Source organism: Cervus elaphus, chromosome 12, assembly GCF_910594005.1.
Source record: "Cervus elaphus chromosome 12, mCerEla1.1, whole genome shotgun sequence".
Lineage (NCBI taxonomy): Eukaryota > Metazoa > Chordata > Mammalia > Artiodactyla > Cervidae > Cervus > Cervus elaphus.
This window is the reverse complement of record NC_057826.1, coordinates 19,966,226-19,981,080: the sequence shown is the minus strand read 5'-3', so window position 1 is coordinate 19,981,080 and position 14,855 is coordinate 19,966,226. Positions and strand designations below refer to the sequence as shown.

Sequence of the window (14,855 nt, the reverse complement as noted above, 5' to 3'; positions counted from 1 at the left end):
ACTTTGCTCATAATTTTTAAAATTGCAAATTAAAAATAGGATTAAGATACTTTTCATCTACTGAATGTATAGTGATGTCCTTTGTTGGAAAGGTCTGAAGATGTAGACAACTAAAAGATTGAACATTTTTGGAGGACAGTTTAGAACAGTAGACCAAAAATGCCTATATATTTTAATCTACAGGTTTCGCAAACATGCAGATGTATATGTACATGGATATTTATCATAGCATTGGTTGTACTTTTGAGAAACTTGAAACAGTCTAAATGTTTGTTACTAGAGAACCCCTCCTGTATTATTCTATTCATGAACATAGCTATAATATTCAGAACTTGATGTGTATGTGTTATCGATATGAAAAATTAAGCTATTTAGTAAGCAAATGTAGATAAAAATTGTTCAGAAGAACACAGAATCTGCTCTTGGCAATGGCTTTTTCTGGGGGATGAGAACTTTCTTCATTTTACATACTGCTTTCAATCTTTTGATGTGTCATATTTTTCAAATGAAACACCAAAACAAAGCAACAAATGTCACTCACTGTCCAAAACCTTGATTAGTTACTTGTGGGAGTTTCACTGACTACATGCTGTCTCATGCTTATCTATCTACTTTCTCTTTTACTTGGTCCATCTTTTTTTTTCTTCTTTGTTTTTAAATCAACTTTATTGACATAAAATTTAGGCATGATAAACTGTATCCCTTCAACATGTACAATTTGTGAGTTTTAACAGATGTGCACACCTGTGAAATCAAGATAGAGAACGTTTTCACCATCTTCAAAAGATTGTGCCCCCGTTGCTATCCCTGCCTCCTGGGCTCCTGGCCACAGGCATCCACTCCGTGCTTTGTATCATTGTTTCCCCTCTCCTAGAAGTTCCCCTCTCCTAGAAGTTCGTATAAACGCACTCATGTTTTATGTGGCCTTTTGTGTTTAATTTTGCACTTAGCATGATGCTTCAGAGATTCATTGTATTGTTGCACGTGTTAGCAGTTTGTTGCTTGTTGATGAATATTCCTGCTGTGAGCTTCCTGTATACTGTGTATTCATTCATCTGTCAATGGACAAGTTTATGTTGTATCCAGGTATTGGCTGTTGTGGATAAAATGTCTAAAATGTTGTCAGAAGTAATTGTATATTCCCACTGGCATGTATGAGAATTTCAGTTGTTCCCATTCTTGCTGACATTTGTTATTGTTGGCTTTTTAAGTGTTAGTCCTAATGGGTGTGTAATGGTATCTTATTGTGGTTTAAATCTGTGTGTCTCTTATGACTAAGGGTGATGAGGATCCTTTGATGGGTTTATTAGTTATGCATATATCTTCTTCTGTGAAGTGTGTCCAAATCTTTTCCTCACTTTCAAAATTGAGCTGTTTGTCTTATTATTGACGTGTAACAGTTCTTCTGATATTTTAGATACCACTAAGTCATCAGATGGAAGTTACAAATATCTTCTCCCCAGTCTGTGACTTTTTCGTTTATCTGAATCACTTGTAATGTCATCAGTGTCATTGTTACAGATTATTCTATCAAACTAAGGAGGACTTGTCCCTTCAAAAGAAATGTGAGATGATGAAATTTTATTAGAATATGAACTTGTATATTCACTTCGGGACAGTTCACCTGATCTGGGGATTCCACATAATGAATTACAACACTACTTAACACAGTGTTTTGTTAAATCAGAGCTAGAAAACAGTGACCATGGCAGTAAAATATACCAGGATGTAAATCTCTTTCACTGTTACCAAGCAGTAGTTATCTTTCCTTGTGTGTGGGGGTTGTGCGTGTGTGTGTGCATGCATGCACATCCAGTCACTCAAAAGCTGTCTTCTAAACTAAGTTCTTTTTCCTTTAAAATAGCTTCTTTTTCCTTCCCTTTTTCTTATTCTTCTCCTGCTTTAAAAACCTAGCACAGTGTGGCACATTCTAGGAAGAAGCACTGGTTCTCAGTATGAAAACTTTAAATTAAGAGGAGCATAGTGACTTGATTTCCATTTAGAACAGGCGTTAAAGAGGTTTTATAAGACTAAGGCTCTTGGTCTAGGACAGAGATTAGCAAACTATGGCCTAGAGGCTAAAATCTAGCTTGATGCTTGTTTCTGTAAGTAAAGTAAATGAATATGTTACATGTTTTATGTGGCTGCTTTCACACTACAGTGGCAGACTGGAACTGTTGCATCAGTGACCATCTGGCCCACAGAGCCTAAAATATTTACTCTGTGGCCCCTTACAGAAAAACTTCACTGACCTCTTGTCTAGGGAGAAATAGGTCCATGAACTTGTAGGCAGCAGTAAAATGAGTCATTTCTGTCCAGGGGAAAACTCATGTTTCCTCAGAGACTCCACTGAGGCACCACTCATGATGATAAGGGAGAATGCTATCCAAGAAATTGGAACTTGTCAAGACCTCTCTTAAAAGTGTAATATATTCATTGAAATAGCATTGTGAGCACAATACTCACCACCATCAGAAAAAGGCACTTTTTATAGTGTACTCAAGTGAGTCGTATAGATTTATGTATTCTCCCCATTGCCTTTCTTTTTCCTTGTGAGAGTCCTATTTTATTATATCTATGTACAGAAATTCAAAAATAGACCTCTAGTTTTCTTGCCATATCTTTTTTTTAATTGCAAGATATTTGCTTTACAACAGTGTGCAGGTTTCTGCCATACATCAACATGAATCAGCCAGAGATACACATATGTCCTCTGCCTCTCGAACCTCCCATCTCCCACCCCACTTCACGCCTATGTGTCCCCCACCGCCTTCTAAAGGCACTTTGTAAAGCCCTCTCCTTTCTATCTGTCTCTGTTTGTTCTTGTAGCCAGCCCCTCCGTGCCCCAAGAGTAATGCTGGAGAAGTGAGACGTCAAGCAGTATATCAGGGTTAGGCTTGGAGAACCCAGAATGAGTGGGAATGGGGAGGTGATCTACAGAGGGAAATTATCCAAGAAATGTAAGAGGCCTTTGTTGTTGGTACTTGGAGGATTGGAAAAGCCCTACGGATGATTTGCCCTTCTAGTAGCCACCTCTTTCTAAGATAAATGAGAATGACATTAAGAAAGCAATAAGGGTTTCTCGTGATCTTTATTCACTGAACTTTGTATATGTGGTGAGTATTTTTATTGATAGGACTAATTAGAGAATCTCATTAATTTCTTTGTCTTTTATCTGTGTTTTTCCAGTGTTTACTTTAAATCTGTCTGCTGTATCATTTGTGGCTTCAGGGAAATGCTTCAAGGGTCCTTGTCCTTTAAATCAGTGTTCAGTTTTACTTACCTTCTTGTTCATCACTTATTTATTGACCTGTGGTTACTTGAAATTCTCCTACCTAAAAAAAAAAAAAACAGAGTTTTGTGTAATTAAATTGAATTTTTGTAGATAATCACAGTCATTATTGAATATTTGAGACATAAATACCAGGTACCTTAACTTTTCTTTATCTTAGAGACACTGTATCATGACCAATCTCATTATTAAGTCTGGAATTTCAGACTCCAGTCTTGTGAGAAATTGCTTTTCTTTTAATATCATCAGATAGCCAAACTATTAGATATAATTAATTATGACCTAGGAGTTGAATTATGATGAGATAACTTAGTGTATAATCATAATATTTGTGAAGAGGACTTATTTCATTAATGTTCTACTTTCTTCCTAATTTATATTCATTAGAAATAATATTTAAATAGGATTATTAATAGGTGCACATTTACTTGTTAAGACAGGTTAACTGTGATTATAGTCTTAATCTCAAATGAGATATATATAAAATTGTTATGTTTGCTAAGAAGATTTGTGCAAATTTAACAGATTCTTAATTTATATAAACCAACAGAAAAATGTACTTATTTCTATTTTGGTTGTTTTCAAAGATGTTTTTAGTAAATTATTAATATATTAAAATGTTATGTTTTTCACAGAAACCCTAAGCTAAACATTTTTTAATGTAGTATTTTTTTTCTGATTTATCTTATGAATAACATTTGTTACTTCTGAAGTGCTATCAGTTGCCAGGCCCAGAGATATAAGAGAGACATAGAATCTGTTCTTTTGGTGGAGTTAAGTTGGAAATACACCAGGAAGCCTTAATACAAAGTTAAGTTAGTTCTGACATATACCATGTATGTTTTTATGAACCTGAACATGTTTATAGTTAGTAGGTAGACAGAAGCGTCTTAAAAAAAAAAAAACTGTTGAAGATATGCATGTTTGTTGAAGTTATAGCTGCCCTTTTCTTAGACATGTTTTATGCCTTGTTGAAATTTTTATTTTTTTTTGAAATTTTTAAATTTTATTACTTGTTAGTCACTAGTTTGTATGTATTCAGAGTTGTAGATTTATATAGTAATAGAATGACACATTTTTTCCAGCTTTCTATCTAAAATACTTTAAGGAGGAATCTTTTATTTTTATTTAAAATACATTTATTTCTATGTTTCATACTAGACATTTATAAATAAAGGACAACATAGTTGTGTTAATGCCTTAATCATCATTTACTATTTCACTTGAAATTACAAAGAGTAATATTCTAGTTAACTTCAGGTGCATACAAATATTATTTTTAATAGCCCAGGAATAGGACTTATATTACTAAAAATCCCATGGAATGCTTAAATGCTCAGAATATACTCCAATAATTTAAATTTTATTGAATATAGAACTAATTTACTTGGAAAATATACACAAATTATGTGATATAAACACAAATATTTATGCATTCCATTCTTACTGAATTTCACCCTCCCAGCTCTGTTAGTGTGTGATTTAATCATTTAATATGACTTTATAATTCTTCTACACTTGCATGCAATCTGTGGTTTTGATCAGGTGTTTCTTTTATTCTGCTAATGTAAGTTAATTGTTGTAGCACAGCTAGTCTCTGATTATCCATGCTAAGTGAGAAAAGAGTACAGAATAAAAAATTACAATTTAAAAATTAAAAAAATCTCAGCCAAAGCAGTTAACTTTTTTGTTTACTAGCAAATTAGCAATTTCTGCAAACACTACCACACACCCCCCCGCCCAATCACTTCGAAAAAATGATATCCTTTCATTTTAATTTCTTATTCTGGTTTCTGTTAGAAGTGCCAAGAATGAATAACTCATTCTAAGGTAGAAAGTGAAGTTTTGGATAACCTACATGCTGAGTAATCCTCCTTTGAAATACAACAAATGAGTTAAGGATTTCATAGAGTTTTTTTCCTAATTTATCTCAGGAGTATTCTGACCCCCCTCCCAAAAAACAGCTACTACAGAAAAGACCATATTATAAAATAATTTCATATTCTGTCTATGACCTATAAGTACTCAAATAATCCTATTTAATTAAGTAGTTTTTCTGATTCTACTCATTTTTGAATCAAGTAATTGTTGAAATGTTCTGCAAACCCTTGGTTATATTATTAGTATATTAGAGGGAATTTTATTGTCATTTTTCAAGGATTTCACTTAAATAAAAATTCTTATTGTATCCTGTTCTTATTATAGTCATAGAAGACAAATCTTTTAGCCTTGCCATCAAGTTGAAATTGCCCTTTAGATTTCTCATGTTTATAACCCCAATAATCCTAGCTAGTAAAACAAAAACTTCATAAATATTCAAAAGGCAGCCTGGACCAGATCCAAACAGCTTCAGTTATATACTGCATTGTCCTGCTAGATATTTGTATTTTTTATGTTCCCTACCCACCATTTGATATGGCTATCATAGACCTTCAAAGTATAGAATGAATTTTAGTATTTAGATTTATAAAATTCCATTATCAGAAGTCATTTTATCTTACATAGTTCATCTCTAAAAAAAAAAAATTTTTTTTTAACCCATGTTCTTCTGTAACCAGTAAAGTTTCTAAATCTTTTATTCGAGTTTTGTAGATAGTTGGCCACAGCAAATTGTGTTCCTAAATTTCTTCGTAAAGTTCTTGTAGAATCATACAACTAGTAATGTTCATTAAATACTATAGTTTAATTATCACCAACACTGTTATACATCATTCATTGAACTTCCTTAGATCCATTCTGACACTTACCATTTCTTCTTAAAAGTAACAGAAAACCAAAAAACTCTGAAGGTAATCACACAAATTTGTTGTCTTGCGGTTTGAGCTGTGTTAAAACTTACAAGCAGCCCTTCCAAATGGCCACTTACCACTTGTAAGTAGTGGTCAGATGACCTTAAAACAACATTAAATTTGTATATGTTGTAACTTGAATTGAAAATATTCTGGGAGGAGAAAAGAGAAGACTGCTATTGTAAAGCTGACTTAAATCACTTTTAATACCTGATTATGTATGTTGACATTTTGTCCACTGTTTAGCATTCCCTTTTGATTTATGTCATGCTGAATTACATGTAGATCATTGTTTTTTAAATATTTTGAAAAAAGGAAGTTACAGTTTATTTTCTTAAACTCTAACAAGTTTAACATTAGTGTTTCAAGAAGGAAAATTTCTGAGTATTCTAATGGCTTTTTTAAAAAAATGATTTATTTGCTAGGTAAGTTCTCTTCTACGCTTTATGAGACTGGTGGCTGTGATATGTCACTTGTGAATTTTGAACCAGCAGCAAGAAGAGCGTCCAATATCTGGTATGTGTGAAGTCGTATTAGGGGAGTTTATGTACTTGCATAAGTTTGCCATTTTTAAAGTTTGTAAACTTTGAGATAGAAGAGCTATTTGTTTATATTGGCGTAAATAAATTCTCATTATGCATTGGTTGCCAAAAAGTAGAACTTTTTACTGTGGAAAAAAGAAAGCCATTATTAAAAGTTATTACATGTTTTTTGTTTTTGTTTGCTATTATATGTTTTTAAAAATGAAGTAAAAATTTCCTGTAGATCTTACTGTGAGATAGTGGTTTCCCACAATTTGAAATTTAACTCTCTATATATTGCATGATGGAAAAAACTTATTAGAAAAACATTTACGCAACTATGTTCAAACCGATCAATTCTCTTTTTTGGTGTAATTTCAGATTTTTATTTCTGTGTGAGGATTTCAGTCAGGTGTCTTTTTAAATGATCGTCTTTCATTTCGTTTTAAAACATGTTTACCAGTTATAAGGAGGAGGAATTTCTTAAAATATAAGTCATGTGTTGCATTTAATTTCTTTTCTCTCCTTCCCTCAGGAAGAAATTATGTAAGATAACAGAAGTTTGGAGGAAAGCAAATAAGAAATAGAGATCTTGATCATATAACACAGTTATAATTTAGAAAGTGTTAAAATTTTTCTGAAACTTTTACTAATTAGTTCAAATTGCTGTATTGAAATTCACTGTTGGTTGGTTAGCTCACTTTTTTTTTTTCCCCCACAAGGGTCATTTGATTTTTATTTTAGGACTCCTGTTTAATAATGGGACACTTATTTAAATGTTACACATCTATGGACAGTTCACTTGGTTTTTTCAGTTTTGAGGGGCTATTTAAAGCAATAAGATCTTGTGGTCACTTAGCATGCTAAAAACATTGAACATTTAAAAAACTGTACTCTTTAAGCTCTTTTAGTACTGTTTCAGAGTTTACACCCTCAGATTGAATTGGAGTGTGTAGATGATTTTGTAACTGTGGAAGCAATAGGAGGATGGAGCAATGAGAACAGTTATGTTTAACATAATTCAAGATAAGAACCATTCCTTACACCGTAATGTGTTAAGGTCTCAAGTTTTGAAATCTAAACTTGAGTGAACTGTGGAAACTGAATTGTCATGTTCTAGACTATCATATAGATTAAATTTATTGTGGCTCCTGACTATATGTTAATTGCGTTCTTAAACAATTTTCACAAGAACCTTAAGATCAGTTCAGTCGCTCAGTCATGTTCGACTCTTTGTGAACCCGTGGACTTCTGCACACCAGATTTCCCTGTCCATCACCAACTCCTGGAGTTTACTCAAACTCATGTCCATTGACTTGGTGATACCATCTAACTAATCTCATCCTCTGTCGACCCCTTCTCCCGCCTTCAATCTTTCCTGGCATCAGGGTCTTTTCAAATGAGTCAGTTCTTCACATCAGGTGGCCAAAGTATTGGAGTTTCAGCTTCAGCATCAGTGCTGACAATGAATATTCAGGACTGATTTTCTTTAGGATTGATTGGTTGGATCTCCTTGCAGTCCAAGGGACTCTCAAGAGTCTTCTCCAACACCACAGTTCAAAAGCATCAATTCTGTAGCACTCAGCTTTCTTTATAGTCCAACTCTCACATCCATACATGACCACTGGAAAAACCATAGCCTTGACTAGACGGACCTTTGTTGGCAAAGAAATATCTCTGCTTTTTAATATGCTGTCTAGAGTGGTCATAACTTTTCTTCCAAGGAACAAGCATCTTTTAATTTCATGGCTGTAGTCACCATCTGCAGTGATTTTGGAGCCCCCCAAAATAAAGTCTGTCACTGTTTCCATTGTTTCCCCATCTATTTGCCACGAAGTAATGGGACCAGATGCCATGATCTTAGTTTTCTGAATGTTGAGCTTTAAGCCAACGTTTTCACTCTCCTCTTTCACTTTCATCAAGAGGCTCTTTAGTTCTTCACTTTTTGCTATGAAGATGGTGTCATCTGCATATCTGAGGTTATTGATATTTCTCCCAGCAATCTTGATTCCAGTCCAGCATTTTTCATAATGTACTCTGCATATAAGTTGAATAAGCAAGGTGACAATATACAACCTTGATATACTCCTTTCCCGATTTGGAACCAGTCTGTTGTTCCATGTTCAGTTCTAACTGTTGCTTCTTGACCTGCATACAGATTTCTCAGGAGGCAGGTAAAGTGGTCTGGTATTCCCATCTCTTGAAGAATTTTCCACAGTTTGTTGTGATCCACAGTCAAAGACTTTGGCGTAGTCAATAAAGCAGAAATAGATGTTTTTCTGGAACTCTCTTGCTTTTTCGATGATCCAATGGATGTTGGCAATTTGATCTCTGGTTCCTCTGCCTTTTCTAAATCCATTTTGAACATCTGGAAGTTCATGGTTCACGTACTGTTGAAGCCTGGCGTGGAGAATTTTGAGCATTACTTTGCTAGCCTGTGAGATGACTGCAATTGTGCGGTAGTTTGAGCATTCTTTGGCGTTGCCTTTCTTAGGGATTGGAATGGAAACTGACCTTTTCCAGTCCTGTGGCCACTGCTGAGTTTTCCAAATTTGCTGGCATATTGAGTGCAGCACGTTCACAGCATCATTTAGGATTTGAGATAGCTCTACTGGAATTCCATCACCTCTACTAGCTTTGTTTGTGGTGATGCTTCCTAAGGGCCACTTGACTTCACATTCCAGGATGTCTGGCTCTAGGTGAGTGAGTATCTGGGTCATGAAGATCTTTTTTTGTGTAGTTGTTCTGTGTGTTCTTGCCACCTCTTCTTAATATTTTCTGCTTCTGTTAGGGCCATACCATTTCTGTCCTTTATTGTGCCCACCTTTGCATGGAATGTTCCCTTGGTATCTCTAATTTTCTTGAAGAGATCTCTAGACTTTCCCATTCTGTTGTTTTCCTCTATTTCTTTGCACTGATCACTGAGGAAGCCTTTCTTATCTCTCCTTGCTGTTCTTTGGCACTCTGCATTCAAATGGTATATCTTTCCTTTTCTCCTTTGCCTTTAGCTTCTCTTCTATTCACAGTTATTTGTAAGGCCTCCTCAGACAAACGTTTTGCCTTTTTACATTGCTTTTCCTTGGGGATGGTTTTGATCCCTGCCTCCTGTACAATGTCACGAACCTCCGTCTATAGTTCTTCAGGCACTCTGTCTATCAGATCTAATCCCTTGAGTCTATTTGTCACTTCCAGTGTATAGTCATAAGGGATTTGATTTAGGTCATACCTGAATGGTCTAGTGGTTTTCCCTACTTTGTTCAATTTAAGTCTGAATTTGGCAATAAGGAGTTCATGATCTGAGCCACAGTCAGCTCTTGGTCTTGTTTTTGCTGACTGTATAGAGCTTCTCTGTCTTTGACTGCAAAGAATATAATCAGTCTGATTTTGGTTTTGACCATCTGGTGATGTCCACATGTAGAGTCTTCTCTTGTGTTGTTGGAAGAGTGTGTTTGCTATGACCAGTGCGTTCTCTTGGGGAAACTCTATTAGCCTTTGCCCTGCTTCATTCTGTACTCCAAAGGCCAAGTTTACCTGTTACTCCAGGTGTTTCTTGACTTTGTACTTTTGCATTCCAGTCCCCTATAATGAAAAGGACATCTTTTTTGGGTGTTAGTTCTAGAAGGTCTTGTAGGTCTTCATAGAACCATTCAGCTTCTTCAGCATACTGGTTGGGGCATAGACTTCCATTACTGTGATATCGAATGGTTTGCCTTGAAAGCAAACAGAGATCATTCTGTCATTTTTGAGATTGCATTCAAGTACTGCATTTTGGACTCTTGTTGACTATGGTGGCTACTCCATTTCTTCTAAGGGATTTGCCCACAGTAGTAGATATAATGGTCATCTGAGTTAAATACACCCATTCCAGTCCATTTTGGTTCGCTGATTCCTAAAATGTCATTGTTCAGTCTTGCCATCTCCTATTTGACCACTTCCAATTACTCTGATTCATGGACCTAACATTCCAGTTTTCTAAGCAATATTGCTCTTTATAACATTGGACTTTACTTCCATCACCAGTCACATCCAGAACTGGGTGTTGTTTTTGCTTTGGCTCGGTCTCTTCATTCTTTCTGGAGTTATTTCTCCATTGATCACCAGTAGCATATTGGGCACCTGCCAACCTGGGGAGTTCATCTTTCAGTGTCCTGTCTTTTTGCCTTTTCATACTGTTCATGGGGTTCTCAAGGCAAGAATACTGAAGTGCTTTGCCATTCCCTTCTCCACTAGGCCATGTTTTGTCAGAACTCTCAGAACCATGACCCTCGCCTAACTCAGTGAAACTATGAGCTGGCTGTGTAGGGCCACCTAACCTTGTGCAGAAGTACTCTTATCCTGTGAGGAAACTGAGGTGTTAAAAGATTAGATAACTGTCCAAGATCTCATTCAGTTGAGGAGGAGGTTTGAATATAGATACTCTGACCCACAGGCTATGTGCCTAATCACAACCCTAGGAAAATTTGACATTGTATTTTGAAGTTTACATGGAAAAGTAAAGACAGTGTAAATATCATATAATTTTTAATGCATTTATTTTTCTTTCTACTACTTGACAAGCTGTTTATTCCCTAAAGTATTTTTTATTTTATTTTAGTGACACGGATTCTCATGTATCCAGTTCTACCTCAGTTCGATTTTATCCACATGATGTGGTAGGTTTTCCTTTATTTTTATAAAATGATATATTTTCAGATTAAGTAGTTATATAAAGCAGAAAGATGATGAGGTTATATAATATTGATTTTGTTGAAAGCTATGGCAAAATCACCTTTGCTGTTCCATAATGGGTCTCGTCTCTTAAGTCCTTTGTTAAGAAATAAATATAAAACACCATAAAGTTGGATTAGCTATATATGAATGAGTAATTACACTTCTGAGGGTTTGTAAAGGTCTTATTTACTCACCAATGTCATAATTTAGGTGTGCCATTTTAAAACTTCACTTTGAATATTATGGTTTTGGTACATAGCTAACTGATTTGGTACTTAACCTAACTGTTGGTTAACTATTAGTTATTTTTAAATCAGTGTGTATGTGTGTGTGTGTCTTTGAGGGGAGAGCTTAGTGACGTTATTGCTCTATTGAAAAAACATATAAGCTACAGTGGGTATATTTTAAAAAGATAACAAAGATAGCACTGCCTTTGTGTGATATATATCAAGATATATATATTGAGGTTAGAAAAATAAAGTAGATGAAATCCTTTTAAGCAATATATAAGAGATATTTAGATAAATTTAGTGCCAAAGGGATTAATTATAATCTGTTTGCTCAAGTCCTTTGTGTTAAATGGCATAGTAGTATTTTCCACCATTAAATGGTATGAGAGCCTTGAGATAGCACAATTCTGGCTAGTGCTATGCTAGATGTAGTCAACTTTTGATTCTTTCAGAGGAAGGAGAAACTGGTGAACAGGTGAATGGATCAGTTGAAGCTGAAAGAAACGTAATGTGGTAATATCCTGTATAGCCTCAGCTGAACAGTCTGCCAAAACAAAAATAAATGCGTATGGGAGGGATTTGAAAACAGCAGTAATGATGCTAAGAGAGTGTAGGAAGAGTTGAGAGTTGAAGGCATTGAATCCAGTGCAGAGGAGCTTACATTTAACATAGTAGTGAGCTTCACAGCTTAATGAGAGAAGAGAAGGGACAGGGAGGGGGACACCACTAATCATTCTCTGTAGGTCATGGAATGGATCCACCAGCTGTACAGCCATAAAATGCTGAAATTTCAAATACTTGCTAATAAAATCTTTCCAAAAGCCCTATCAGTTGATTTGCTTTGTTGTAGTTTTCTTCCTTTGTCACCTTCTGTGGTTTCTAGTGATCATCAAGTATCCACAAGAGTGGACTAGTATAGAGAATTAAGGTGGTTTTGGTAATCTGCAAGCTGACTGGGTAGACCTGGAATCATGACTTGATTAAAAATATTTTAAGCCTTTCAGTGCTGATTTTCTTTTAGCTTTCTCTTCCACAGATCCGACTGAACAGACTATTGACCATCGACACAGATTTATTGGAACAACAAGACATTGACCTAAGCCCTGATTTGGCAGCTACTTATGGTCCAACAGAAGAAGCTGCTCAGAAAGTTAAACACTATTATCGCTTTTGGATCCTGCCTCAGCTGTGGATTGGCATTAACTTTGACAGACTCACACTTTTGGCCCTGTTTGATAGGTGAGAATGTAGATTTTACTTTTAAATTGAAACGTATCAAATTACCCATTGAGTAATTGACTTGGTTTCCATGTTGGAAAGTATTTTCTATTTTAGAAATCATTTTTATCATTAAGAATCATGCAACTGTATTTAAAAGCCAGAGAATAGGAGGTGTTAATGGCCATAAGGTTATACATATTACATTGACTCTTACTATAAAAGGTATAAGAGGAAGTTTCTTTCCCTACTTCTTGTCACTAGTCTTAATAGTAAATAGCAGTAGTTAGTTATGAACTTGGTGGCCAGATGCTGCTTCTAGTTGACGTGGAGTAAAAAAGACTGGACTTACTCTTCCACCTGAAACAATGAAAAACAGATGAAATGCATGAACCAGTGGTTTTCAAGACCCTGGAAATAAGACGGGAAGAGACAGTGATTCCTGAGAGATAGGAAGCAAGTTATGTGAGCCCTGCAGTTGCCCAGCTCACCGCCTAAAGAGAGTTCCCAGGTTGTGATCCTGAAGTAGAGTCCAGCAGACTTCCCGAGTTGAGGAGATGGAGCTAAGAGTCCAGGGAGACTGCAGCAGCTTGAGTCTGTGGGACAGAACATCAGAGAGAGGATCACTGCTCAGAGAGAACCTCAGGGATGTGTAGTGGATCCCCTCACTATTTAACAGAGTATTGGTAAGAGAATGTATGAGGAGACTAGATCAGGGGAGAGAATCATGTAAAAGAAATCATGTAAATCATGTAAAAGAATCATGTAAAAGAAATAGAGGCACAGTGCCTGGCACACAGGGCTGGGAATGGTGCCTGTCCTCACCTTCTGGGCTGAAGAAACTCATAATAATTCATATTTTATGGTGCATTATGTAGAGTACTCAGGAAAGTCCTGCCTTAGAAATGGGGAGTAATTAGTCCTAGTATGAGCACTGTTCCAGACCCACCTAGCAAGTTGTAAAAAGTAAGAGCAAGACTTGAAAGGATCCAACTGTTTCCAAGTAGCATAGCAAAGTTCAAGAATGTAGAAATTCAGAAATTCTCACCACATAAAAAGTTGAGGTTGACAAGGTCTGGCATCCAGAGAGTACCAAGCATACAAAGAAATGACAAAACGTGATATATAATGAGGGAAATAATGAGTCAGTCAGAACCAGCCTTTACCTGTCATTGATACTAGAATTAGCAAAGACATTAAAAGTTATAACTGTACTTTGCATGTTAATAAAAGTTAAGTAGAGACATGGAAGACGCAAAAAAAAAAAAAAATAAAGACCTAAGTTGAACTTGCAGATGAAAACTAAAATGTCTGAGGTGAAAAATACAGTGGATGAGATTAATGGTAGATTAGACATTACCGAAGAAAATATTAATGCAGTTGAAAGCATGGCAGTAGAAACTATTGAAAGTGAAACAAAAGAAAAAAGAAGAATTCTCTTCCCTCCCTCCCCTCAACAAAAAGAACATACAAAATGAAAGTATGCTCCGAGAGAGAGAAAAAGTTTTGAGGAAGTTAATGGTGGAAAACTTTCCAAATTCGATGAAAACTGTTGAAGAATCTCCTTGAACCCCAAGTACAAGAAACATGAAAAGAACTATAGCAAGGCACATAGTTGTTCAAAACCAGTAATAAAATTTTTAAAACTTAAAGAGGGTAAAGATAGAGTTTGTATAGAGGAACAAGGACAAGACATCAGATTTATTGTTGGACAAAATCCAAATAAGATAATGGAGCAGCATTTTTAAAGTATTGAAGGGAGAAAAAGCTCAACCTGGAATTCTGTAGCCAGCAAAACTGCAAAAGCTGGGATGAAATAAAGATATTTTCAGACTGGAAAAAAGTGGGAAGAATTTTTTTCAAGCAGATCTGCAGTACAATATAGTACCAGATTTCTTTCAGGCAGAAGGATAATAATACCAACTGGAAATATGGGGCTACCCAAGGAAACAAAACATGAATGCAAATGTTAACTACATGAATAAATATATAAGATTTTTTCTTACTAATTAAATCTTTTTGAGACATAGTTGGATGTTTAAACAAAAATAATAATGATGTATATTGTGTGATTTATAACATAAGTAAAAGTAAA

The 14,855-nt window shown here is 35.4% G+C and overlaps 1 protein-coding gene across 5 annotated transcripts in view; it reads left to right on the top strand.

Annotated features, from left to right (window-relative positions):
* Positions 1-14,855, top strand: part of PCNX1 (pecanex 1) — a 177,738-nt gene that overhangs the window by 80,793 nt on the left and 82,090 nt on the right. For 3 of the 5 annotated variants that reach the window (XM_043921044.1, XM_043921045.1, XM_043921047.1), the window contains 3 exons: positions 6,507-6,597; positions 11,197-11,254; positions 12,564-12,781. In XM_043921044.1, coding sequence (XP_043776979.1) covers positions 6,507-6,597; positions 11,197-11,254; positions 12,564-12,781 — 367 coding nt within the window. The remainder of the gene's footprint in view (positions 1-6,506; positions 6,598-11,196; positions 11,255-12,563; positions 12,782-14,855) is intronic. The other 2 variants (XM_043921048.1, XM_043921046.1) reach the window with 1 other exon arrangement.